Source organism: Rhinatrema bivittatum, chromosome 4 (assembly GCF_901001135.1).
Source record: "Rhinatrema bivittatum chromosome 4, aRhiBiv1.1, whole genome shotgun sequence".
NCBI classification, from domain to species: Eukaryota; Metazoa; Chordata; class Amphibia; order Gymnophiona; family Rhinatrematidae; genus Rhinatrema; species Rhinatrema bivittatum.
The window spans coordinates 262000588-262027118 of record NC_042618.1 but is presented as its reverse complement, the minus strand read 5'-3'; the positions used below and the strand labels follow the sequence as shown (position 1 = coordinate 262027118).

General features: G+C 43.7%; 1 protein-coding gene across 1 annotated transcript in view; it reads right to left on the bottom strand.

The window, feature by feature from the left end:
• TTLL12 (tubulin tyrosine ligase like 12) overlaps positions 1-26531 on the bottom strand; it is a 335487-nt gene that overhangs the window by 229828 nt on the left and 79128 nt on the right. The window contains exons 3-4 of the mRNA XM_029600086.1: positions 15149-15347; positions 12318-12477 (exon numbers count right to left, since the gene is read on the bottom strand). Of these exons, the coding sequence (XP_029455946.1) occupies positions 12318-12477; positions 15149-15347 (359 nt within the window). The remainder of the gene's footprint in view (positions 1-12317; positions 12478-15148; positions 15348-26531) is intronic.

The window sequence follows — 26531 nt, the reverse complement described above, 5'->3', positions numbered from 1 at the left end:
TTAAATATTTCCAGAGAATAAATGCAGGATGAAGAAGAAAGAGGGCAAAAATCTAAGAATACATTTCTGAACACAGAGGGTAGAGGTCACAGAGAATGGCCTCCCAGCAGAGGTGGTAGAGACAGGGATAGTGCTGGAGTTCAAGAAAGCATGGAACAAGTACAAAAGGATTTCTGAGGAAGAGGAAGGAATTTAGACTGCATGTGTCAAATTGTCTATCTGCCGTCGTGTACTACGTTTAATCAGCCTAAAAATACTATATAGTACTCTAGTTTAATGGTAGCACAGCAATTATCAAGAAAAACTTTTTTGTCACTAGGAATTTAGAGGGCAAATTTAACATGTTTACCGGACTGAAACAGATATCTGAAAATTGCTCAGCCTTTCTGCGGGTGAAAATACATGCACTGTACTCTATTTCCAAAAGAAACAGGTGTTTTTCCAGGGGCAGATGGAGATAAGGAGCAAATGAACAGATTGAGATTTGATTTTAAAAATTTCTGTGCCTACTTCTCCCAGATCTGCACAAACAGGAGGTACCAAGCTTGTGGGAACTATTGTACCCACAGATCTTGCAGGTCAGATTTCATAGAAAAACTCCACAGGGAAATTTACCTTTATAAATAAGCTTGGGGGGGGTGGGGGGTCTGTGGATATAAAGTAAATATGGGCTTGCAACTTCTGCTAAGAAATGAAAATTGCCCCTTTATACGGTAAAAGTGAGATACCACTTGAATTTTTGCTTCTGATGTATTCTCAATTCTAGTCTAGGGCTGCAAACAGGTCTGGTTTTCAAGTTAACCAACATATGCAAATTAAGCCAAGTGAATACAAATACATGTGATAAATATTACATATAGCCTGAAAACCAAGCCACATACTGAAATGGAGACCCCTACACTATTCTAAGACTATTTTCCTCCCTCTTCAGTTATTATAGATATCTATTTTATTTTATTTATTTAAGGGTTTTTTATATACCGAGGCACGTTTGCAAAACATCACCTCGGTTCACATTGTAACATAACTTAGCAACAAGCTTTACAATAGTATCTTTTTTTTTTTTTTTTTTTTAACAGGGAGAGGGTTAACAATGGTAGGAGAATATGATACGAGAATTATATACATATGTACATATTAGTTCAAATAATTGAATTAGATCAGAGCAATTAGAGTAGATTGCAGGGGATGGTAATAAGGGAAGGGGAGGAGGATGGGTATATCCACAGGGGGTGGAGGGAGAAAGTAGAAAGGACGAGGGTCGGAATGGAGGATTTTGTCGCATCTAAGGGGAGAGTCAGTTCGTTAGTCAGGATACGCTAGTTTGAACAGCCATGTTTTAAGATTATAAAAACTGAAGAATCACAACCACACCACTATCCTGAAAACCAGATCCTGAAAATAACTAGTAGCTTTACTTATAAGTTTAGTTTATTAGGTTTTATATACCATCATATCGGGTATTCCATCACAACTGTTTACAATATAAAAGAACAAGCCGTTAAGCTACATTAAATTTTTTTTTCAGTCAATTTTAGAACACAGCACCCTTCTACACTTTTTCTCCCTCACTCCCCCTTCCCCTCGTTCACTCACCCCCTTCCCTCCACTCAGTCTTACTCACCCCTCTGTCTCCCACTGCCTCCCTCCCCCTCACTCTCCCCTCCCTCCCCTCAGTCACTCCCCACCCTCTCAATCCCATCCCCTCTCCCTCAGCCCTCCTCCACTCCCTTTTTCTCTGCTCCACAACTTCTTACCCTTCCACTTACTCTCATCCCTCTGTCTCTCACCTCCCCCTCATTCTCCCCCCTCTTCCCACCCACTCTCTCCTCTCTCCCTCCCACTCTCACTCTCTCTCCTCCCTCCCACCCTCTCACTCCCTCCTTCCTTGCTACTGGCCGCCGCTCCTCGTCGCTGCCACCGCTCCTCGCTGCCATGTTGATATCCAGCTGACGCTCGCTGAGACAAACGTGCCTGCCCGCACATGCGCAGTAGAGCTGCTCTCTACTGCGCATTTGCGGCATGTCGGTCAAGCTTCGTTTATTAGGTTGATAAAATACAATTGTAGGTATAGCATCAATAAAGCAAAATTGCTTACCTTGTAATAGGTGTTATCCCAGGACAGCAGGATGTAGTCCTCACATATGGGTGACATCACTGACGGAGCCAGAACGCGGGAAAACCTTCTGTCAAAATTTCTATAAAACTTTTGACTGGCTGCCTGAGGCTACTGAGCATGCCCGGCATGCCATGATATTCCCTGCCACAGGGGTCTCACTCCAGTCTCGTATGTAGCAATAAGCTTTAGCAAAAATAAAATAAAACGTATCGGACCCAACTCCGCGGGGTGCTACGTGGGTTTCGTGAGGACTACATCCTGCTGTCCTGGGATAACACCTATTACAAGGTAAGCAATTTTGCTTTATCCCAGGACAAGCAGGATGCTAGTCCTCACATATGAGTGATTAGCAAGCTAGAGGCTGAGTCATTTGTGACTGAGTCAACAGTGAAGTATTGTTGTTGAAATGAATCAGCCGAAAATCACAGCAGATTGGTTGTAGAAGGAGTTGGGTTTAAACTGGAAACAAGTTCTTTAAGACAGATTGTCCGTATGGTGAATCTTGTCGTCCTTCTTTATCTAGGCAGTAATGAGCTGCAAAGGTGTGAAGAGAACTCCATGTTGCTGCTTTACAAATGTCAAGAATTGGCACTGAACGACAGTGTGCTACTGATATTGACATTGCTCGGACTGCATGTGCCATTACTCGCCCTTGGAGAGGAAGGCCTGCTTGTTCATAACAAAACTGTATGCAATCTGCTAGCCAGTTTGATAAAGTCTGCTTACCCACTGCCTTCCCTGGTTTGTTTGGATCATAAGAAACAAAAAGTTGTTTAGATTTCCTATGGACTGCTGTGCGGTTTAAGTAGAAAGACAATGTACGTTTGCAGTCCAAGGTGTGTAAGGCTCGTTCTCCTTGATGAGAATGAGGTCTTGGGAAGAATGTGGGTAAAACTATGGACTGGTTTAAGTGGAATTCCGTAACTACCTTGGGAAGGAATTTTGGATGTGTTCGGAGAACCACTGTGTCATATAGAAACTTAGCGTAAGGTTCATATGTGACCAGTGCTTGTAGCTCACTAACCCTTCTAACTGATGTAATGGCTATGAGGAAGATAGTTTTCCAGGTGAAAAATTTAAGATCACAAGAATCTATGGGTTCGAAAGGGGAATGCATGAGTCTTGTTAAGACCAAGTTCAGGTCCCATGCCGTGACTGGAGGCAGAATTGGTGGTTTAAGTTGAGTTAAACCTCTCATGAACCTGGTGATAAGATGTTGTGTAGATATTGGTGCATCTCCCATTTTGTTATGGTAAGCAGAGATTGCACTTAAGTGAACTCTTACAGATGAAGTCTGGAGACCAGATTGTGAAAGATGGTATAAATAGTCTAGAAGAGAAGTAGTGGGGCAGGTGAAAGGATCAATAGTGTTTTGCCTGCACCACAAAGTGAACCTCTTCCATTTAGAAGAATAGTTCTTTCGTGTGGAAGGTTTACGTGAAGCTATAAGCACTTGAGATATATTGGATGAAAGATTAAGTGGTTGTAAGATCAAGCTTTCAACATCCATGCTGTCAGGGCTAGGGATTGGAGGTTGGGTTGGCGCAACCGACCCCGATCTTGAGTTATGAGAGTGGGAGCTACTCCCAGACGAATGGGATCCCTGACTGAGAGGTCTAGAAGTGTGGGAAACCATACTTGTTGAGGCCAGTACGGGGCTATGAGTATCATGGACCCTTTGTCTTGTTGTAATTTCACTAGAGTTTTGGTTATAAGTGGTATCGGAGGATACGTGTATAGTAGGCCTGAGTTCCAAGGGCGAGCAAAGGCGTCCTTGGCTGGCTGGTTCTTCTGTTTGTGTAGAGAACAGAAATTGGTCACTTTGTGATTCAGATGTGACGCAAACAGGTCTATCGTTGGTTGACCCCAACGCTGAAATATCCTGGTCGCTATTGAGGGATCCAGGGACCACTCGTGTGGTTGGAATTGACGACTGAGTCGATCCACCACTCCATTTTGAATGCCTGCAAGATAAGTGGCCTGGAGGAACATTGAGTGGTTCAGGGCCCATCCCCAAATCTGTGCGGCTTCTTGACAAAGGAGATACGAGCCCGTACCTCCCTGTTTGTTGATGTACCACATGGCTACTGTGTTGTCCGTTTGGATCAGAACAGTCTTGTGCGAAAGGCAGTCCTTGAACGCATGCAGCGCATAACGTATAGCTCGAAGTTCTAGGAAATTGATTTGAAACGTTGCTTCGAGTTTTGTCCATGTTCCTTGAGTTTGGAGATTGTCTATATGAGCTCCCCAACCTAAGGTGGATGCATCTGTAGTTACTGTTATCTGTGGGACTGGTTGCTGGAAGTCCTGTCCCTGGCGTAAATTGTTCTTGTCCATCCACCAAAGGAGAGATGAACGAAGTTGTTGTGTGATTTGGATTGGAGAGTGCAAGGGTTGAATGGCTTGAATCCATTGTGATTTTAAAGTCCATTGGGTTACTCTCATGGCGAGTCTTGCCATAAGAGTAACATGAACTGTGGAAGCCATGTGGCCTAATAATGTTAGAACGTGGTGAGCAGTTACCTGTTTCCGTGAATGTAACGACTTTGCCAAGAGGGACAGCGTTTCTGCTCGATCACCCGGTAGAAAGGCTTTTGCCATGATAGTGTTTAACTCTGCTCCTATGAACTGGAGAAAATGAGAAGGAATTAGATGGGATTTTGGATAGTTGATGAGAAAACCCATGTTGTAAAGCACAGCAATCGTGTGATTTCGGGAAGTTAGAGCTCCTTCTTGTGACTGACTTCTTATGAGCCAATCGTCGAGATATGGGAAAACATGAACACCTTGTTTGTGCAAGTGTGCTGCTATGACTGCCAGACATTTTGTGAATACTCTGGGAGCAGAGGCAAGACCGAATGGTAGAACTCTGTATTGGAAGTGTTCATTTCCTACCATGAAGCGCAGATACTTGCGATGAGGGGGAAAAATTGGAATATGAGCATAAGCATCTTGAAGGTCCAGAGAACAAAGCCAATCTCCTTGTTGAAGGAGTGGAAGCATTATGCCTAAGGATACCATTCTGAACTTTTCTCTTTCGACCGCTGACCAGGAGAGGGTGCAGGCCTGCGCGATCGGCGCGAGGAACCCACCGGGGTAAGGCCCAAAACTTTTACACTCACCCCAGCGGGTCCACTCTGCCGACCACGAGGCTCCCTCCGGTGCGATCCCGAAGCCGCCTCTTCGCCGCAGCGCTCCGCCCTCCGCTACCGCGCTGACCAACCCGGGGAAAGCTCCCAGCAGCCTTCAGGGATTCCCCCACCGGCTTTAAAACTACAGACACGTCCGGCGCCACGCGCCGAAGGAGTGCAACAAAGGGGCCCGCCCCTTCGTGCAGACCCGTAGGGCGTAATCCAGGACTCTCTCTAATAAAACATAATTGCTTATATCCTTCCTTTACCCTTCTACTCCCTTGCATTTTACTTTCTTACTTTTGCAGTTTGCTCAAACCTGCCCCTGACCCCCCCCCCCCCAGCCCCTTATACTAAACCTTGGCCCCCTGCACCTGCAGGCCCCGAACCCAGGTTCCTCTGAACACTCCATCAACCTTTTTAAGTCCATACCCTTCACAATTCAAGGCTCACTATAGTGCTACATCTATATATATCAACCAAAGCCTGACCTGACTAAGAGTTTAGTGCTGTTTCTGTTGTACCCTGATCCACTATTTCCCCTACAATGGCTACCTTTCCCATTTCCAAACTCCAATATAACTTCCTCAGACCCTCACCTCACGTCCATTCTCAAGCTCACCGTCAATACAACTCCCTCCTCCCTATTATGCTCACTCCCCTCACACAACTTCTAAGCATCTCAACCATAGCTATGCTTTTGATCAACTCACAATCGCTAACCAAAAAAACCCTTATCCTAAATGATCTGCTCCTCGACGAAAAAACTGATTTCTGTGCCATCACAGAGACATGGCTGAAGGACACAGACTCCGTTCTTGTCAATCAACTACCCAACACTGAATATGACATACACTCCATTCCCAGACCTAAAAAAAGAGGGGGGGGGGGGGGGAATACTCCTAGCTGAAAAGAAATACCTCAAGCTAAAACAAATTCCAATACTCCTCCCTGCCAAATACGAAGTGGGCCTATTCAAATCTTCCAAACTACAATTCTGCCTTGTATACACCCCCCCTTGCGTCTTAGATGCTGACATCTCCCCTATCATCGAATGCATTGCAGCAAACAAACATCAACAGAGACATACCCGCCATAGCCCTTGGAGACTTCAACCTCCATATTGATGTACTCCCACTCTCTCACAGCTGTCAAACCTTCCTCTCAGCTCTTAATGCGATGGACCTCCATCAAATCATTTCTAGCCCCACACACAAAGCTGGACACTCCCTTGACCTTATTTTCATGAATTCCCACCTCCTTCCACAATCCACCACATACACTCCCGTTCCCTGGTCAGACCACTTTCTCATTAAAACCTCATGCACAATCAAAAACTTCACCAACCAATCTAACACAAAAACTACAATTCAATACAGGAGAGCTTGTACTAGAGATGACCTTGTTGATACCCTCTCCGTCAACCTCAAAAACCTAGACCTCTCTGACTCCCAAACGGCCATAACCACATGGAACCATATCACTAAAGAAACAGCCAACAAACTCTGCCCTTTAATAACCAAAGAGATCTGCCCCTCCACTAAAGCTAAGCAACCCTGGTACACCCCTGAACTAAAACTACAAAAACACAATCTTAGAACCCAAGAAAAAACATGGCGCAAAGACCCATCTGCCAAGCAACTTGCCAAATACAGAACCTTACTACACAACTACAGAACTAACACCCTCAAAGCCAAACGTGACCACTACGCCTCCAAAATTCACGACTTTCAATTCAACCCAAGAGCCCTGTTCTCTCTCATCTCAAACCTCATCAAGACACACACAACGACTTCACCATGCGAGGACTCTAATACTAAATGCAACCAACTCGCCCAATATTTCCACAACAAGGTCGCCACCATCGCCTCCCACTTTTCCCATGTTCCCCCTCAGACCAATTCTACCCCAAAAGTCTCCGACTTCAAAATGGACACATTCAAAAACACTTCCCCTACTGAAATCTCTGCTATTCTTAAGAAAATGCGCCCCTGTACCCATCCCTATGATTTAATCCCCTCCAAAATAATCTTGACCATCCCTGACAGCATCTCCCTATCTCTAGCTGATATCATCAACATTTCCATTGCCACTGGGGATATTCCCACACAACTTAAATTAGCCGTTGTCAAACCTATTCTTAAGAAACCTAAACTTGACCCTTCCGACCTGTCCAACTACCGCCCTATCTCCAACCTGCCATTCGTCGCCAAAATCCTTGAAAAAACCGTTAATACCCAACTCTCAAACTACTTAGACCAACACCAAATACTCTATCCATCACAACACGGCTTTAGAAAGCGTTTCAGCACTGAAACCCTTCTCTCCCTCTCTGATTTCGTCATCAGAGGCTTTGACCAAGGTCAAACATACATCCTAGCTCTATTAGACATCTCAGCAGCTTTCGATACCATCAACCATACTATTCTACTCGATAGGCTAGCTGACATTGGCATCTCTGGGACTCCACTACGCTGGTTCAAATCATACATAAGTGACAGACAATATTTATTTATTTATTTAAATTCTTTTAATATACCGATGCTCAAGACCAGGTCTTATCGTACCGGTTTACAATAAACTATAAATAAATACAATAAACAATACAAGGTAAAAATAGAAAACCATGAATCCGAACCAATCGACATCACAAGGGGCGTCCCTCAAGGCTCCTCTTTATCATCCACACTCTTTAATATATACCTCCTCCCCCTTTGCCTGCTGCTTTCAAATCTCAGTCTTCCACACTTTGTCTAAGCAGACGACGTACAGGTTCTTATACCTATTTCAGATTCCATCTCCAATGCCCTAAAAAGATGGGACAGCACCCTCACATCCATCAACTGTCTCCTCACTCAGCTCAACCTAGCCCTAAATCCCAACAAAACAGAACTCATGATCATCTCTCCTCAATCCATCAATTCATTACCTACACTTGCAACCAATTCTCCCCCCTCTCTACCCACTTTCTCCCAAACTGTTAGAGACCTAGGTGTCACACTTGACCCCCAATTCAGCCTACAGAAATTTATCTCATCCACCATCAAAGACTGCTATTACAAACTTCACACCCTCAAAAAACTTAAATCCCTCTTGCACTTTAACGACTTCAGAACCGCCCTGCAAGCCCTTATTTTATCCAAAATAGACTACTCAAACGCTTTGCTCCTAGGTCTCCCGAAAAACAACCTTGCCCCCTTCAACTACTGCAAAATGCAGCTGCACGTATATTAACCGGCTCCCGCAGAAAAGAACACATCACACCTGTCCTCAAACAACTACATTGTCTTCCCATCACTGCCAGAATCCAGTTTAAAACCCTCACCCTCATACATAAAGCCGTCCACAATCCTGACATGCTCTGGTTCTCAAACAGTCTACATATCCGTTTCCCCTCCAGACCCACCAGAACACCCTACACAGCAAATATTCACACTCCATCTCCCAAACTTTACCACCTAACAACCACCAAACAACGTGCGCTTTCCCTAGCTGGACCCTCCCTATGGAACTCTATCCCCACCCAACTACGCCATGAAACCTGCCCCAAAAAATTTAGACAAAATCTCAAGACTTGGCTTTTTGCACGAGCCTACACATGAACCCCCCTGCTTGTTACTCATTCTCTCCAAACCCCTCACCTGCCCCTCTCCTCTCCCCCCAAACCCAGAACTTTTTCATTGTAAACAATTTACTTGTATATAATACTTGTATATAATTTTTATTGCTTATATCTAATCATGTTATTACGCTTATATATTTGTACAGTGTTTCCCATTTTGTTTCCCCTCTCTTACCCCCTCCCAGTTCCCTTATCAGTTTCATTGTAAAGCCCTGTTGGCCAGTTTTATGTTACATGGAAACCGATGTGATGTTTGCTTAACGAATGTCGGTATACAAAAATTTTAAATAAATAAATAAATAATAAATTTGTTGAGATTCCCGAGGTCCAGTATAGGACGAAGGCCTCCAGTTTTCTTTGGAATGAGGAAATAACGGGAGTAGAATCCTCTGCCCTGCTGGGCCCAGGGTACTTTCTCGACTGCACTGGCTCTCAGAAGGGTGGATAATTCTATTTGAAGGTGAAGAATGTGATCTTCGCTGAGATGAGAACGTTTTGGTGGAAAATCTGGAGGGATTGAATTGAAATTGAGATGGTATCCTTTGTGGATGATAGACAGGACCCATTGGTCCGATGTTATCTATGCCCAATTGATGTAAAACTTTTGTAGTCTGCCTCCTACTGGTAGCGTCGGGTAAGGGTTGGTATGTGGGCTCTGTTCTCCGGACGTAATCTCAAAAACCAGTGGCAGGTCCAGTTTGAGGGGCTGGTGCTGGTCTTGGAGCTCTTTGCTGTCGCTGTTGAGGTCTTTGCTGAGATCTAGGAGGTCTCGGTCTAGACGATGGGGGGTAGTATTTTCGCTGTCTGAAGAAGGGCCTTCTGGTATCTCTTTGTGATGGTCGTCTGGCAGAATGTGTAGAAGGGTCATGTGGCAGTGTGGATAACTGCCGCAGTGTTTCTGTATGCTCCCGTAGTTGGGAAACAGCATCTTGGACTTTTGAACCAAACAGGTTATCCCCCAGGCAGGCAAGATCAACCAGCTTGTCCTGTACCTCTGGTCTTAAATCGGATGCTTTAAGCCAGGCCCAGCGTCTTGCAGCAATGCCCGAAGCAGCTACTCGTGAGGCATTAAAACCCTTATTTATAACAGCCTGTGCAGCTTCTTGATATTGTGCAGGCAAAGATGGCACAAACTCTTCCATTTGTTTCCACAAGTTTCTGTGGTATTGTGTCATATACAAATGGTATGCTGATATTTTGGAATTCAGCATTGCTCCTTGGTACACTTTGCGGCCCAGCTGGTCAAGGAACCTATTGTCTTTCCTTGGAGGGATTGAGGAATGGGCTCTTGTCCGTCGAGATTTCTTTTGGGCCGATTCCACAACCACTGAGTGGTGGGGAAGCTGTGTTTTTTGGTATGCTGAGGAAGGTTGTACCAAATAAGTAGACTCTATGCGCTTGTTTATTGCAGGGACTGAACAAGGGTGTTCCCAAAGACGTTGTTGTAATTGTAACAGAATGTCGTGGACAGGTATGGCAAGAGCGTGCTTAGGGGGATCAACAAATTGAAGCACTTCTAGTGTTTGTTGCCTATTATCTTGTTCAGTATGTAATTGAAAAGGAATATTATCTGCCATTTCTTGTACAAATGACTGGAATGTGAAATCTTCCGGTGGTGACTGCTTTGTGGCAGGTGGCGGAGATGGATCTGACATAAAATCCTCTGATGATGGTTCGGAATCCGTGTCAGACCAGGAATCATATTGAGTCGGTTGATGAGGTGGTGTTGCCTTTTGAGTAGTATGTATCCCAGAGGGTCCTGGGTAAAGGATCATCTGATGAAGAATGTTCAGACGGTACATCTTCTGGTGTGGTTGGCAAAGAAGATAGTAAGTCCGTATACCTTTTGGTAATAATATCCTGTAAGGACCTATCTTGAGAGATTGGTCCTTTTGTTACCAATGAAGCTCTCTTAGTGTGAAATGCCTTTTTGGGAAGGTATGGTATAGTGGGAGCAGTGGTGTACAGAGGTAGTGATCTTGACATCAATGACATAGGTGTCGTTGAGGTAGGGAGGAATGAGAATTCTGAGATTGGTATTCTCGAAGTGACTGATGTCGATGGAGGCATCGAGGAAGTGACAGGCATCGACAATAGTTGCATTATCGGTAGTATGGATGGTATAGTACCGAGAGTTGGTATCGGCGATCCCGCCGGCATCGGCGATGGAAGTTGCTTCTGTAATGCATCTAGTACTAATTTTTGAACAAGGGATGTGAAATCCGGTGTAGTCGTTATCGGTGAAGGCGATGTTGAAGTCGAAGGTAACGCAGGCATAGAGGTTGGAGTTCCAACGACTTTAGGCCGTTTCGCTAACGGTTCCGATGGTGGTATTGACGATGGTCGACGGTGCTTGTGCTTATGTTTTTGCTTAGATTGTAACACTGACCTGATCGATGCGGAGGACGGTGTCGGTGACGGGGCGTCCCCCGAACCCTCAACATGTTTTTTCTTAAGTAGAAGCTTTTTAGTTACCCCTGAGGTGAAGACTTGGTCGAAATCGATGGCGATGGTAATAATTGTAGTTGGAAAACTTGGGCCATCTTCTCCCGTCTGAGTTTGACCCTTTGGGGTCATTTGTTGGCACTGAGAACATGATGAAATTTCATGTTTCTCTCCTAGGCAGATCACACATTCGGTATGCAGATCTGTAACGGACATGGTCCGGTTACAAGAACACTTCTTGAACCCGGAGGCCATGCTGAAAAAACAGACAGCCGTCGATGGGAAGTCTGAGAAAAAGAATCGCCAAAAATAATGAGAAGTCTGAGAAAAAGTTTGTCACCGTCCGGTTCTAAACAGGAATGAGACCCGATGTGGGAAAAACTTTGAAGTTTTATTTAACTTTTTTAGTAAATTTTGTGAGGAGACTCACGGGGCTCCGACGACCGCGGTGCTAATGGGCACGCGGAAAAACGAAGACTGGAGTGAGACCCCTGTGGCAGGGAATATCATGGCATGCCGGGCATGCTCAGTAGCCTCAGGCAGCCAGTCAAAAGTTTATAGAAACTTTGACAGAAATTTTTCCCGCGTTCGGGCTCCGTCAGTGACGTCACCCATATGTGAGGACTAGCATCCTGCTTGTCCTGGGATAAAACAGGTTTCAAGCAAATATAACTATAAAATAACAAATAAATAACGATTAATACATTTAAACCATAAAACTAATACAAGGATAAAATAGGAACAGCAAGTAAGATAACAGCTCTTAAAAAATAAAAGCAAGAGTTACGAGGCCATTCTCAATTGGGTTCTGCATACGCACAGCAGAATAACCATGTTTCGAGTTCCGACTTGAATTTTTTGGAATCAGATTGTAATCTCACCTCAGCTGGCAATGTATTCCAGAGTTTGGGGCTAAAGACACCGCACAATAGCTATCACTTAATTTTATTTCCTAAACTCTAACCCTGCTGCCATATTGAAAAATGTAAATTATACATACCACCGTTTTCAAGATCTCGAAGTGGCCAGAGAAGAGTGTAAGCAATTTCTTGCTGCATATAAAAGAATGGGGCTGTTCCAAATGTAGGAACATCAGAATGCTGAATTCGGGATCCAAACTCATCCATTATATACCACACTGGAACCTTTTCCTCTGCAGACTGAACAGTTAAAATCTGTTAGCACAGCATATACAATGAAAGAAGAAAAATATTGTCACTGCTTAAAAACACGTACTGAAAATGGCTTGGCCTATCCTGGTGAACCAGTTCCCAATTAACTGCATTTGAGTCTCTTGCTTTCTGAATATCTCCACTGCTGCAGCATGATTGTTTTCCATTCATATGCTGCCAGCCCTGAATCCCTTTGATATCATTTTATTTGGTAGAGGGTTCTGTAAGTTTGTTGTATTCTGAAAGTGTATCCCAGCAGAAAAGGGATGTTTACCTTTAATTTCAGGAAAGAAAGTTATAAACTATTGAAAGCTTAAGAAGTGGGTTGAAGGAGTACAGGTAGAATAATCAACATTGCAAACAGGATGTAAGAAAAGCTGAAAACTGAGCCACAGGAAAAACAGATTCAGTAACTTTTGTACTTTTCTTTCTGCAATTTTCCCACAGTTCTTGTCATTTACTTTTGGTGATTTTTTTCCCTTTCAGGCTGGTTTGTTTTTCACATTCTACTCTGATAGCCTTTGGGGTAAGATATTTCCAGTTGTTTAACCTTAATTCATCAACACTGTTCAACAGAGACAATGCGGTTATGAAGCAGAAAAAGTCAAAATTCAAAATAAAAGTAAAGGCATTAAAAACAGACCAAACAGTGAATTCAAATAATGAAGGTAGGAGGAAGTAGAGTGGCAGTTAGCTTCACAGAGGCTAACCAAATTCAATGGTGATAGCTTCTATGTCTAAATAACTGTTTCATACGAATCACGTACATCAGAAGGAAGGTAAGAGCAGTGTCTATCAAGGGGATTATCATTTTAGAAAATAGAATAATTTTTTTTCTCACACACACACATATACCCCCCCATTGTTGGTTGGTCAGTCACACTGTCATGTGTCTGGTCACCAGGTGGCACCCAAACAGTGAAAGGTGCAATGTACAAAGACAATTGGGCTGATTCTGTAGTGTGCGGTAAAACAGGCGCTCTCCCAACACACGCCCAGCCACCTCTCCTGGGCGGGTAATCCTGTATTTAGATGAGGGTTTGTGCTAAAAAGGAGGCGTTAGGGACAATAGTGCGTCCCTAGCACCTACTTAGCAGTGGAAACCCAGGAGAGGTGGCTGTCAGCGGGTTCAGAAAACTGACCCTCAATTTTACGAGGTCCATTTTTTTAACCCGCTGACAGCCACGGGTTAGGAAAATGGATGCTTGTAAAATAGAGCATCCGTTTTCCTAACCTGACCGCATTTTTTTTTTTTTTTACCACCTTTTGGCTCCTCAGACTTAATATCGCTAGATTATTGTCAGAGGATGTAGAGAAAAAGCAGTATTTTCTGCTTTTCTGTACGCTTTTTCCGGTGCTAATTTCTGAACATAAAATGTGCAGATCGGCCGTACATTTTTTTTCAGTACCCTGGGCAAATGACTAATAGCCTCATCTACATGCATTTGCATGTGATGAGCGCTATCAGTTTCGGCGGGGGTTGGACGCGCATTTTCAACCCAGTAAACCCCTTACAGTATAAGGGATAGTGGACGCGTGTCGAAAACGTGCATCCAACAATGGGTTAAATAGTGCGCTTAGCTGTGCGCACTTTACAGTATTGGCCTGAATATGCTCTGTCTACAAAGTACTGTCACAAACATGCACTCGCCCCCACACACACACAGATAGAGTAGGATTGTCAACTGTGCAGATTTTCTCTGGACAGTACGGAATATAAAGGCAGTATACAGAAGCCAGATGGAGGGCTAAAATGTCTGGAAACTGACTGGATTTTATCCCGCCAGTCTAGCGCAGCAGATACACTGGCACCCGCATCTCTCAGCTTGAAGGAGCTGTGTAAAAGTGGTAAATGAGAAGGGAGGCTGGGGCTACTTTTGGTATTTGATGGACTTTGGGGGGGGGGGGGGGGGGGGGGGAGCAAATTTTTAACTTGATGGATTTGGGGAAGCCGGAGCCATCGCCACAAAGATGCTTTTTTTTTCCATTTCTATTCTTGGGATGGATGGGGAGTCAGGCCCACCTCTTTGCTGGGATTGTTTTTTTTGGGCCAGCAGCCCTTTAAGGCAATAGCGGTTCCTTGAGGTTGGGGGCCACCATAGAGTAAAGGGTCGCTCACCACATTCTTTTGTCATGTAGTGTTTGGCTGTGACACAAAATAAACGCACCATGCAGAGACAATCCTTTCGGTAGAAGGGCTCCACTATCACAGTGACAACCTCCCACGATAGTGGGACCCCTCCCGAGTAAAATATTTTGCGGCTTAGTGACTGTAGGCCTAAGTTAGGGAAGTTCTTGGACTGTAACTCGGAGGAATAGAGTTTGTCGGATATTTAGAGATAGATAACTTAGCCAGGTAAGTCTGGTCAGGCCAAAGACCTGTCCTAAAGTTAGCTGGCTACATTCAGCCAGCTAACTAAGATAGCTGGCTATATTCAATAGTGCAGCTACACTACTGAATATACCTCCAAAGTTAGCTGGATAAGTTTGTCCGCTTTGCTATATGGACCTCTATAAAAATGTGTTTTTCACTATTGCTTCAGAAGCAAGTTGCTTCTCTTAGATGCCTGGTGGGCCTGTCTGCTGTTAGATTTCAATATTTTAGGATTCTAATACTTCCCCATTCAGTTGACAAAATTAGATTGCTTTGCAATATTACCCCCGCAGCCAGCTGATATGTCTGGTTGTACTTCCACATTTGTTTCAACACCTCTTCAACCACACCTTCATCTGGAACCTCGCCATGAAACTCAATTCCCATGAGGTTTCCCATTCTATGCAGAAGGCCAGGAACCTGCAGCAGCTGCTCCCGAGCATGCTCCACCCGGTATGTCCAGGCATGGTCAATCAGGAAAATGCTTTAAAAATGACAGAGAAAAAAAACCACACAAAAAAACAGGTTTTCAGCAACAGTCATATCTGAAATAGTACACTGTAGTTCTATTTTCTCTATCATGTTATACATTATCTGTAAACCAATACAATGTGCAAACGGCTATTGGTATATAAAAACCTTTAAATAAAATAAATATATTCAGTTTACAAAGCACTTTATGATTGAGTATAACAAGCAGCATCTTACAGCTCAAAAATAAACATATCAAAACATTAAACAGTATAATTGGTATTCTACTATACTGTTTTTATAGGTATCATGCTGTTTTATTCTAATGAAATTCATTCTTTAAACGGAAGGCAAACAAATTACTTCAAGATTTTTATGTTTGTTATAATAAAACTATATTCAATAAGGATTATTGCCAACTGCAGCAGAACATGAATAAAGTTCCCATTATTATATACCTGTTTAATGGAAGTTCAAAGCAAACAGAGTTGCCAAGGTTTTTACTTGAAACTTTTCTATTACGAAATTACTATAAAGAATTGAACATTTTATTTATTTATTTATTTATTTAACATTTTTATATACCGACCTTCATGAAAGAAATTCATATCAGATCGGTTTACAGATAACATGGGGGAATAACAAAGTCAAAACCATATAACAAGAAATGAAAGTTACAAATAACAAGGGGTATTAACCTGGAGGGCTAGGATAGCCGGAGCGATAGTAAGGCATAACTGAATAAAATTAGATAATACAATAATATGAAGAGGAGAGGCATAAGTGTATTGACTACACTTGTCGGAGTGTTTAATAAGGAAACAGTATCTGAACTAGTGAGGAATTGCTGGTTCTGTAGGCTAGGGGAAGGCTTGGCTGAAAAGCCATGTCTTAAGTTTTTTACGGAAGGTAAGCGGGCATGGTTCTAATCTGAGTTCTGTGGGCATCTTGTTCCAGATGGCTGGGCCGGCTGTAGAGAAAGATCTTTCTTTGGTGGATGATAGGCGAGTGGATTTCGTTGTAGGGGGTTGTAGGGTACCTTTATATGCTTCTCTGATCGGTCTGTCTGATGAGTATAATTTGAGAGGAATCTGGAGGTCTAGTTGTTGCTGATTATGGATGATTTTGTGAATTATAGTGAGGGCCTTGTGTAATATTCTATATTTTATTGGCAGCCAGTGAAGGTGCCGTAGTATGGGAGTGATGTGAGTTCCTCTGTTGGTATTGGTCAGGATTCTAGCCGCAGCGTTTTGGAGCATCTGTAATGGTTTGATAGATGAAATGGGGAGCCCGAGGAGAAGAGACTTACAGTAATCTGTTTTGGAAAAGAGCGTGACTTGCAGCACAGTCCTGAAATCTTGGAAGTGGAGGAGGGGTTTGAGCCTTTTCATGACTTGTAATTTATAAAAGCAGTCCTTGGTAGTGTTATTGATGGCTTTCTTAAGATTCAGACGGTTATCAATGATTACTCCAAGGTCCCTTACTTGCGTAATCTGGGTGTTGCCTGCTGGTGGTTTGATTAAGGCTGAGTGGTCCGAGGAGATGATTAGGAGTTCTGTCTTGTTTGCATTAAGAACTAGATTCAAGTTGGTGAGCAGACTGTTAATGGATTGAAGGCAGATTTCCCAAAAGGCGAGAAATTTAAGGAGAGATTCTGTAATGGGAATCAGTATCTGTACGTCGTCTGCATAGAGATAGTATTTTAATTTTAGGTTAGTAAGCAATTGACAGAGGGGCAGGAGGTATATATTGAACAGTGTGGGTGACAAGGAAGAGCCTTGTGGTACTCCTAATGTTGATTTGACATCTGGGGATTCATTGTTATTGATTTTTACTTTGAAGCTTCTGTTACTTAGGAAGGAGTTAAACCAGCTCTGTGCAGATCCTGTTAATCCGATTTCTGCTAGTCGATTTAGTAGGATGGAGTGGTTCACGGTGTCAAAGGCGGATGAAATGTCAAGAAGGACTAGGATAAAAGATTGTCCTTTGTCTAGGCCCATGAGGATGTGGTCGGTAAGGGAGATAAGTAGGGTTTCTGTACTAGCTGCTTTTCGAAAGCCATATTGGGCTGGGTGAAGGATATTGTGTTCTTCCAGGTATACGGAGAGTTGTGTATTTACCACTTTCTCCATGATTTTTGCTAAAAATGGGAGGTTGGATATGGGGCGGAAGTTGGAGGGTTCACTTGTGTCGAGGTTAGGTTTCTTCAGGAGAGGTTTGAGGGATGCTGTTTTCAGCCTGTCTGGGTAGATTCCTTGGGCGAGTGAGCAATTTATAATGTTGGCCAAAGCTCTGGAGATGGTATTCGGGATGAGAAGCAGTAGTTTAGTTGGAATGTGATCTATTGGATGGTTTGATGGTTTTAGTTTCTTAAGTATAGATTCGATTTCCAGTGGTGTTGTAGGTTCAAAGGAGTCGAGGATGGCCCCAGTATGAGTAATGGAATTGAAGAGTATGGAGGGTGGAGTTGCATTGGTGGGTAGGCGTGCTAATGTGTCTGCAGTTTTTTTCTGAAAGTAGAGTGCTAATTCCTCTGCTTTGGATTGTGCTTGGTCGTCTGGTATGGTGGGGGTTGGGGATTTTGTGAGTTGAGAGACATAAGAGAAAAGGGTCCTGGCATCAAATTGAAGGTCGTGTATTCTGTTGGCATAGAAGTCTCTTTTTGTCTTTAAGATGGAGATCCTGTAGTTGTGGAGAGTGCGTTTGTAGTCAGACAAATTAGTGGAATTGGGGAGCTTACGCCATTCGCATTCTTTGTGTCTAAGGTTTTGTTTCATCTGCTTGAGTTCTGGGGAGAACCAGGGTTGTTTCTTTTTCTGTGTTGAGTTGATTATTTTCACCGTTTTAGGACATAATTTATTCGCTATTGCCTCAGTGATATTGTGCCAAGTGAGGAAGGCTGCATCTGGGCTGGAAGTGTCCAGATTGGGGAGTTCTTTGGTGAGATGATCGCTGAGTGTGTCAGAAGTGCAGGTTTTCCTAAATTGGATAGTGGAAGGGGGTTGAGGCGGCTTAGGGCTTTCTTGAGTCATGAGGGTGGTTGTAATTATTGAATGGTCTGACCAGGGAATTGGGGTACAGATAGGATCATTTTTATAAGATATATTAGAATTGATGAAAATGAGGTCGAGAGTGTGACCTGCTTTATGGGTAGGTTTTTCTATGATTTGTTTTAAAGCCCATAGCACCCAGGGTGGTAAGGAGTGCTTCACAGTTGGGGGTGAGAGGAGAGGCGTCTACATGGAGGTTGAAGTCCCCCATTATTATGGCTGGCAAGTCCATGTTGATGTATTTGGCTATTGTTTCTATGAGGGGGGAGACATCTGAGTCCAGTAGTCCTGGGGGAGCATATATAGAAGAATTTGTAGATGTTTAGATTTAAAAAGACCTAATTCGAGTTTCGTAGGTGTGATGGTTTTGATTGGAAATGAGTTGAGTTTGAATTCCTTTTTGGTGGCTAAGAGAATACCTCCTCCTCGTTTCTTTTGTCTGGGGATCGAGATGATGTCGTAGAGGTGAATCGGTAACTGGTTTATTAGGGCTGTGTCTGAGCTTTTTAGCCAGGTTTCTGTGATGGCACAGATGTCAGGCTTTGAATCTGAGAGGAAGTCATTGAGGACGTGTGTTTTCTTTGTCAGAGATTGTGCGTTGAGTAGGGTAAGGGAGAACATGGTGAGACCTAGCAACTGCGTGAGAGGAGACGTAATGATTGGAATGAGGGATCTAGTAGTGTGTCTTAATGGTTGTTGAAAGGCTTTTGAGTGATAGAGGTGGCGGTGGAATATGATAGGGATAGGGAAGATTTGCATGTTGACTTCTCTAGGGGAGGAGAGTGTCGTGGTGGAGAGCTAGTCTGACTGTGGGAGGAAGAGATCCCTAGAAAACTGATTGGTTGTAAGAGCTTGCAGCAGTTAGAGAGTGCAGCATACGTCTGTCTGCTGTAGAGCTGGATGTTTGGGCGAGCTGTATGAGTCTGTCTGCTGTAGAGCTGGATGTTTGGGCGAGTTGTTTGAGTCTGTCTGGATGGGAGAGCTGAGAGTTGTGCGCTTCGTGACAGTTGGGGGTGATGCCCTTTACATAGGGTCTCGGAGGTGGCTGGAGAGTAAGGATGAGTACATATCCAGTGGAAAGGAGGGGGTGGAACCCCAGGTAACCGCACTCAGATACGCACTAAGGGGCGCACAAAGGGCAAGCCCGTTTGTCGCGCGACGCCTAGCTCCCTCTCATCGAATTAAGCCAGAGGGGCTGTCTCCCGATTGGCTGTGCGGCTGAGCTGGCGATTGGTTCCGGCGAGGGAGGAGGCGGAGAAGAGGCGCGATTTTGATCGGGACAGCCTCGTGGTCGGTGCCGGGGCTTCCGTGGGTAAGCTGAGAATTTTTTAAGGCCTTACCCCGGCAGGTCTCGGCGCCGAATGCGCAGGCCCTCAGCGATCCCCGAAGCTCCCTCTGCAAGGGAGGCAGGGGCGCCACGGCCAAACAGGGCTGGCAGGAACAAGAGCCTTGATTTAAAGGGTTTTTTTTGGGTTTTGTTTTTTTTTGGGTTTGGCGTCAGTACCTTTGCTCTGTTTCTGGCCTCCTGTTGGTGGAGCGGGTCCCGCCTATGGGGAGTGCACCAAGGGAGTGCACTGCTCCTTTGTCGCGCTCCTTAGGCGCGAGACGCTAGGCGCGCGACGCCTGGGTGTCTCTCAATTTGAATTTAAAGTCCAATCAGGGCTGTCCCCTGATTGGCTCGACGTGGTCAGCGTGCCCCTCGGAGGCGGAGGAAGCTGCGAAGGATGTCGTCAGCGTCTTGCGGTTCACGGAGCCGGCAGGGGCTGCCTCGTGGTCGGGGTCGGAGGCGGCCGTGGGTAAGTGAGAAAAATCGGGCCTTACCCCGGCGGGTCTCCGGCGCCGATCGCGCAGGCCCTGCTTCGTTTCGCTCTCCCTGCTCTGCCGTGCTGCGTCCGGAAGAAGAGGGCTCAGTCCGGGAGACTTTTGAATTTAAAGGCCAATCAGGGCTGTCCCCTGATTGGCTCGACGTGGTCAGCGTGCCCCTCGGAGGCGGAGGAAGCTGCGAAGGATGTCGTCAGCGTCTTGCGGTTCACGGAGCCGGCAGGGGCTGCCTCGTGGTCGTGCTTACTACTCTTGCCCTGGCATGCCACCCAAACATTCTAAATGACTGACATTTAGATGATACAGTAGGAAAAGCATATAATTAAAATAATGATCTTTCCCAGGACACATTCCCTAGCTAACAGACATTTTCATTGAAATAAAAAAGATAATCATTGAATTGTTAGTGGCCAGAATACACATTTTTGGTTAATCTTGCTCTCTCTTTATCCCCAGCACCAAGATGACGACTAGGGGTATACACGGGTACTTTCATGGCTGAGAAGTGAAAAAAAAAAATTGCCTCAAACTGAATCTCTCGTGGTTGCTCTGCATCAGAAGATTTCATTCTATCAACCAGCACTTCCCCTGAGCACAAGCTTCTCATCTCTGCTTACCATCACAAATAAGAGACTTGTGGCACAGATCTCCGGGTATAGCAGAGACAGAGAACCAAATAGATACACATCTATTTCTATTGCCTGCACCTTTAAAGACCTGATAGGAGTCATTTTTCTTTTAAACCATACAGTTCAGAAGGAAAGAGTAATCTGTTTAGGAAAAGAAAAGTAACAATTGAAATATAAATAACTGCACCACCCTAAACAGGTAATGAACAGTGGAGTACAAACTTGTTTTACTCTATTTATTTATTTATTTGCAGTTTTTATATACAGACATTTGTTTAGTAACTTCACATCGGTTCACAGAGAATATAAAATTGCAACCGTGCTAAGGAACATAGGGTTAGCAACAGAGCATTACATTTGACACATTAACATTAACAGAGCAATACAATTAACATTAATTAAGGGGAGAGGGGCAGGGGAAGAAAAGAGCATAACTATATGAAAAATATCTGAGCATAAACGTGATTAAATAAGATTAGTATCTCTTTTGTTCATCTTATTAGATTGCAGTGTGATGCAATTTAGATAAATAATGCAATATCATGGATCTTATATACAATTTGGAAAGAGGTTGCTGGAACAAATGGAAATAAGCTGTTAGGTCATTGCTAGGTTGTAAATAACTGGGGGTTAGGGAGAGCACTTATGCGAATTCTAATGTGGAAGAGGTGAGAGTGCATGTGATGTGAAAAAATATAGATTAGGTATATGCTTGTAGGAATAGCCATGTCTTGAGTTTTTGCTTGAATTTTATTGGGCAGGTTTCTTGACGCAATTCTGGTGTCATGTTGTTCCAACAGATTGGCCCAGCTATGGTAAATGCACGTTTTTTAGTTGACTCAAGGGCTGGACTTCTAATTCCACAACAGCTTTTACAAAGTTGCTCCTATCTGCATGGTAGTCAGTGGTCTAAATCTATTGACTCTTTCTTCTTATTGTTTCTCAATTCTTCTCTTTTCTCTCGTAAACAGGGCCAATGAAGGGGTAATAGGCACCCTAAACAAACCTTTGGTCTTTCGTTTCGCCCTGCCTACTGGTAGCAAATCCAGTAGTGTATTACCATCTTCAGCAGTACTGGCGCTGGCACAGCAAACCCCACCCCCCCCCCCCCCCCCCCCCCCCCCCACACACACCGATCTTTTCCTTCACCCTCTATTGAGCTTCCCCTCTCGCTCTCTGCCCCCTGCCTGATATCCCTTTTCTCACTCCCATCTTTTTTCTTCTCCTCTTCCCCACAGTATTCTGCTCTTCCCTCCTCACCTAGCATACCAGCATCACCCCAATCCTTTTGCTTTTCCACATTACTAGCATCTTCTCTCCCAACTTCTGTAAAATTTCATTTTCTCAGTCTTGTCACTCCCTCTATAATCTCTCCATCTGCACCCACTCAGCACCCTCACATCCCCAGCCCCCCCAAACACATTCTCCCTATCTCCCACCTACCCAGCTCCTTCTCTATCTCAATCTCTATGACACCTGCCCAGTACCCTCTTCTCCAACCCTGCCCTGCCACTTCTGCAGCATTCACTTTCCTCTCTACCCCCACCCCTCCCAATGCCAGGCCTCCTCCTGCATTTTTCACTCACTGGCAGAATGGGCTCCACCAGAGTCCCTATATCCCAGGGCCTCTTCCTCCTCTCCAGCTATTGGTGGGATGGACTCCAGTAATGGCCTAGAGTCTCTTCTTTCTCTTCAGTGGCTGATAGGATGGCCTCTGCAAGCAGCCCAGGGCCTTGTTCCATTAGGATTTTGCTTCCTCAAAAGGCTTGGTACGCTAAGCAACCACCTAGTTCACCTAATAGAAATGCTGCCCCTGCTGGTACAGTTTCCATGTTTTTTCAAATCAGCTGTTGTGTCTCCTATTCTTTAAAAGCCTCGTCTTGATCCCAATTCTGTTTCTATGAGTAAATTTCCTTGCTTCTCTTATGTTTTCCAATATATGGAATGTTGGAAACAGTCATGTAAAAGGGAACTAATATCCATGTTTGTCCATCATGGACAAAATAACTCTCCAAAGAAGGGACAAAAAAAGTCACCAAATTTGTCTCTCTACTTAAGAAATTTGGAATATCTTAGAAGAGTTTGAAAACTGGAAAGAGTTGGCCAGTATAGTCATAGAATGAACATACCCAGCAAATTGCCATTGATTTAATATAGGATATCACTCTTCATGCATTGTTTCTTTGTGTCCACTGCTCATCATTTAAAATGTAGCACACATTTCTTTTTTTTTTTTTTTGCAAAGCAGTTTGGTTTTTTTTTTAATACTGGGGAGCCCATGCTTCCTCATCTGAATTTACATCAGAATGGTTTTTGCAAACTGAGTAAATTGAGGTTATTGCTTCTCTGCCTGTCTTGCTTTAAGCCAAGCTGCTGAAGGGTGGTTTTGGAGTGGAGTGCTCGCCAACATTCCATTGCCTCTAATTGTCTTCCATAAGCAACATTATCCCTACACCTAAGGGCTCACACAGACATTCAAAGAAAATCAGATTCCAAGCCTGTTTTATTAAAGTTACCAAATTAGCAGACCATAAGTAGCATATTTCTTGTATACCCTGGGTCAAAATACAGAAAAAAAACAAGTTCTGTTTGAACATGAGAGGCCAAGACAGTTCATCAGAATTCAGAACAAGTCCAAATAGCTTGTAACAGGACTCAAACAAATCCACGAATAGTATATGCCCAATGCAATTCAAATACAGGCCGATACAGTACAGTGCGCTCCGGCGGAGCGCATTGTTAACCCGCGATTGGACACGCGTTTGACGCGCTAGCTTTACCCCTTATTCAGTAAGGGGTAATAGCGTGTCGAAAACGTGCATCCAACCCCCCCCCCCCGAACCTAATAGCGCCCGCAACATGCAAATGCATGTTGATGGCCCTATTAGGTATTCCTATCGATTAATTCAATCGATTAATAGCCTCCTCACCAATCTAAACCTGATCCTCAATACTAACGCAGAAACTTCTAAAAACGTCCTTGTCTATCAGATGTAGTCCCCCGTCAGGTCCGCTATGACCGAAAACACAAGGAATCAACTCTATTACACACACCTGAGACAGCCTCGGTTTGGCAGAGAGTAGGAGGTAGGCTCCCTAGGCAGGCTTATAAAAATAGCCAGAATAGACTCGACGCCCAGACAAACACAGCAGGCGTCGCACGTAAGACAAATGAAGCTCTGCACAAGTAAGTTTTCAATGGCAAGGTGGGTAAGAATTCAAGCATTATTAATAAATGTGAAAGGAAGTTTTTAGAAGTTTCTGCGGTTTAAGATTTATATCTTTATATATTGAAGGTTTACTGCACACTGTGAACCCAGTATAGGACACAGCACATTCTCCCATAGTCCCTGAAGCAGGCACACCGTGCCAAAACATGGCCCGTGTCGGACATGCAGCTCCGTACCCATGAGACATTACAGAGGCGACGACCCTGATAAGTATGAAATAAGATAAGAGTGGGACGGAAAAGCAGCAGGGGAGAAGGGATTTTTAGAAAAACTGAAAAATTAAAAAAGAGAATCGTGAGAGATATTGTTCAATTTAATAAAAGAATAATAGACGGAGGTCAAGGAGAGGATAACTGTAAATCGGTTACCCTCATGGAATAACCTCCGTACAAGATTACCACCAAGCAAGCATTCCCTTGTATGTTTAAGTTGGTGTATTTTTGAAAAGGGAAAGAGGTTGGTTAGTGACTGTTGCTAGTAATAGCAGTGGCTATTTTGTAAGTCAACTTAATTAATAGCAGGTAATGGACTTCTCCAAGAACTTATCCAATCCTTTTTTTTAAACATAGCTACACTAACTGCACTAACCACATCTTCTGGCAACAAATTCCAGAGTTTAATCGTGCGTTGAGTGAAAGAACTTTCTCCGATTAGTTTTAAATGTGCCACATGCTAACTTCATGGAGTGCCCCCTAGTCTATTATCCGAAAGAGTAAATAACTGATTCTTCAGGACATCTCCTCTTGATGCTTTTGCATGGGAAACTATGGAATTGGGTAGAACAAGTGGGAAGGAGGCATGGCAATCCTCACAGACTAAGAATGAGGATGGGACTTAAAAAGTCACCTTGAGCCTTTCTGGGTATTTGTTTCAGCCTTGAAGCTTCCCGCATTGTGCATCAAACTTCCCGGCACCAATGGATCTTTCTGCATAGGTGGTGCAAACTGCAGCATGCGTGCTGGGCTCTTCCATTTCAGCGGCACAGAGATGGTCTCTGCAGAAATCAATTCCTTGATCGGCTGTTGAAACAGGAAGGCTTCCTTATGCCAGCCATAATAAGATCCCCTGCAGACTTGCTTTCCTCCCCATGATCCTCCATTATGCTCAAGGAGGATCAAAGCCTGATCAGGTAGTGCAGTTCTCAGTGATCTGCCTTTAGGAAAGAAGAAATTCATCTTCTCTCAAGGGAACCTAACTTTCCAACTTCTCCTTCAATTTACCCTGATGCCACTCCATAAAGAAAATTACGGAAGTGTAATATTGAGAGGACTTCTCCTCCTCCTCCTGATCTTATTCCTCCTCCTTCCAGGACCACTTTTTCACCAGACCAGGGGGCCAATCCCCTGGGGAAGGAGGAAGAAATTAGAAGGGATTCAAACTACACTCTGCTTTATATAGAAAGCTGGTGCATCAACAAAAACAAACACCGGAGAGAAGGGCAACACTACAGCTGAGGATGTCAGACCCAGGCATCCCCTCTTCCCCTGGAGTGGTAACTACCAAAGGAGTCTGCACCACACCATGGTTATAACTAAATGGAATTTATTTAATTTATTTATATACCAAAGTTCATATGTACATCACATCAGTTTACATATAACGGATAGAGAGGAGGAAAAGGAAAAAGGTGAAGAAATTACATTGAGCAAAAAATACTGGGTGAACAAAATGGCAAATATGTAAAAGGATGTAATCAAAGAGATTAAAAGGATAGAGGAGGAAGGATAGGCAATGAAGGGAGAGAACAGTAGAAACAAAGTAACTAAATCAACATATTGAGGATAAATTTGTCAAAATCAAAACCTTAAGCAAAAACAATTCAATATGGCTCCCCAAAACACTGATATTTATATTTTATGCAAAAAAATTAAACGCCATTGGGATATATAAAAGCACAACATTTTCAGTGGAAACAGAAGGCAGGCCAGAATTAGACACTTAAATGTAAGACAAAAAATTCAGAAATCCTGACATCCATTTATTCTGAACCTTAATATATTTTTTCAATTAAAGTTTCTTGTATAACATCTCAAAACATTTTACAATGAATAAATGCTTCCATCTCATTCCTTTTTGCCATAAGAATTGTCAGATATCAAAATACAGTAACCCAAACCAATTGCTTCCACTGTTACTGTGACCTAAGAATCTTCTGAACCATATTCCCTGGATTTTTCAGAAGTTTTAGTACCAGTTCTCCCTCCCCTCCTCCCCCCATGCTTGCCCCCACAATCCGTAGTTGTGTGCTGTTGAGCTTTCTCCAGTTATGAGCTGGCAGCTATCACTACTTGCCTTAGAGACATCAGATGAGAGTGCAATTCTGGATTAGGAATATTCAACAAAAATTTTGGATCCCTGGGTATGATGGTGCCCGCCATTCATAATATTAAATTCAGTGTTCTTTCCCAATAAGAAATCATCTCTGGGCATTACCACCATATGTGAAAAAAAAAAAAGGGGATCCCAT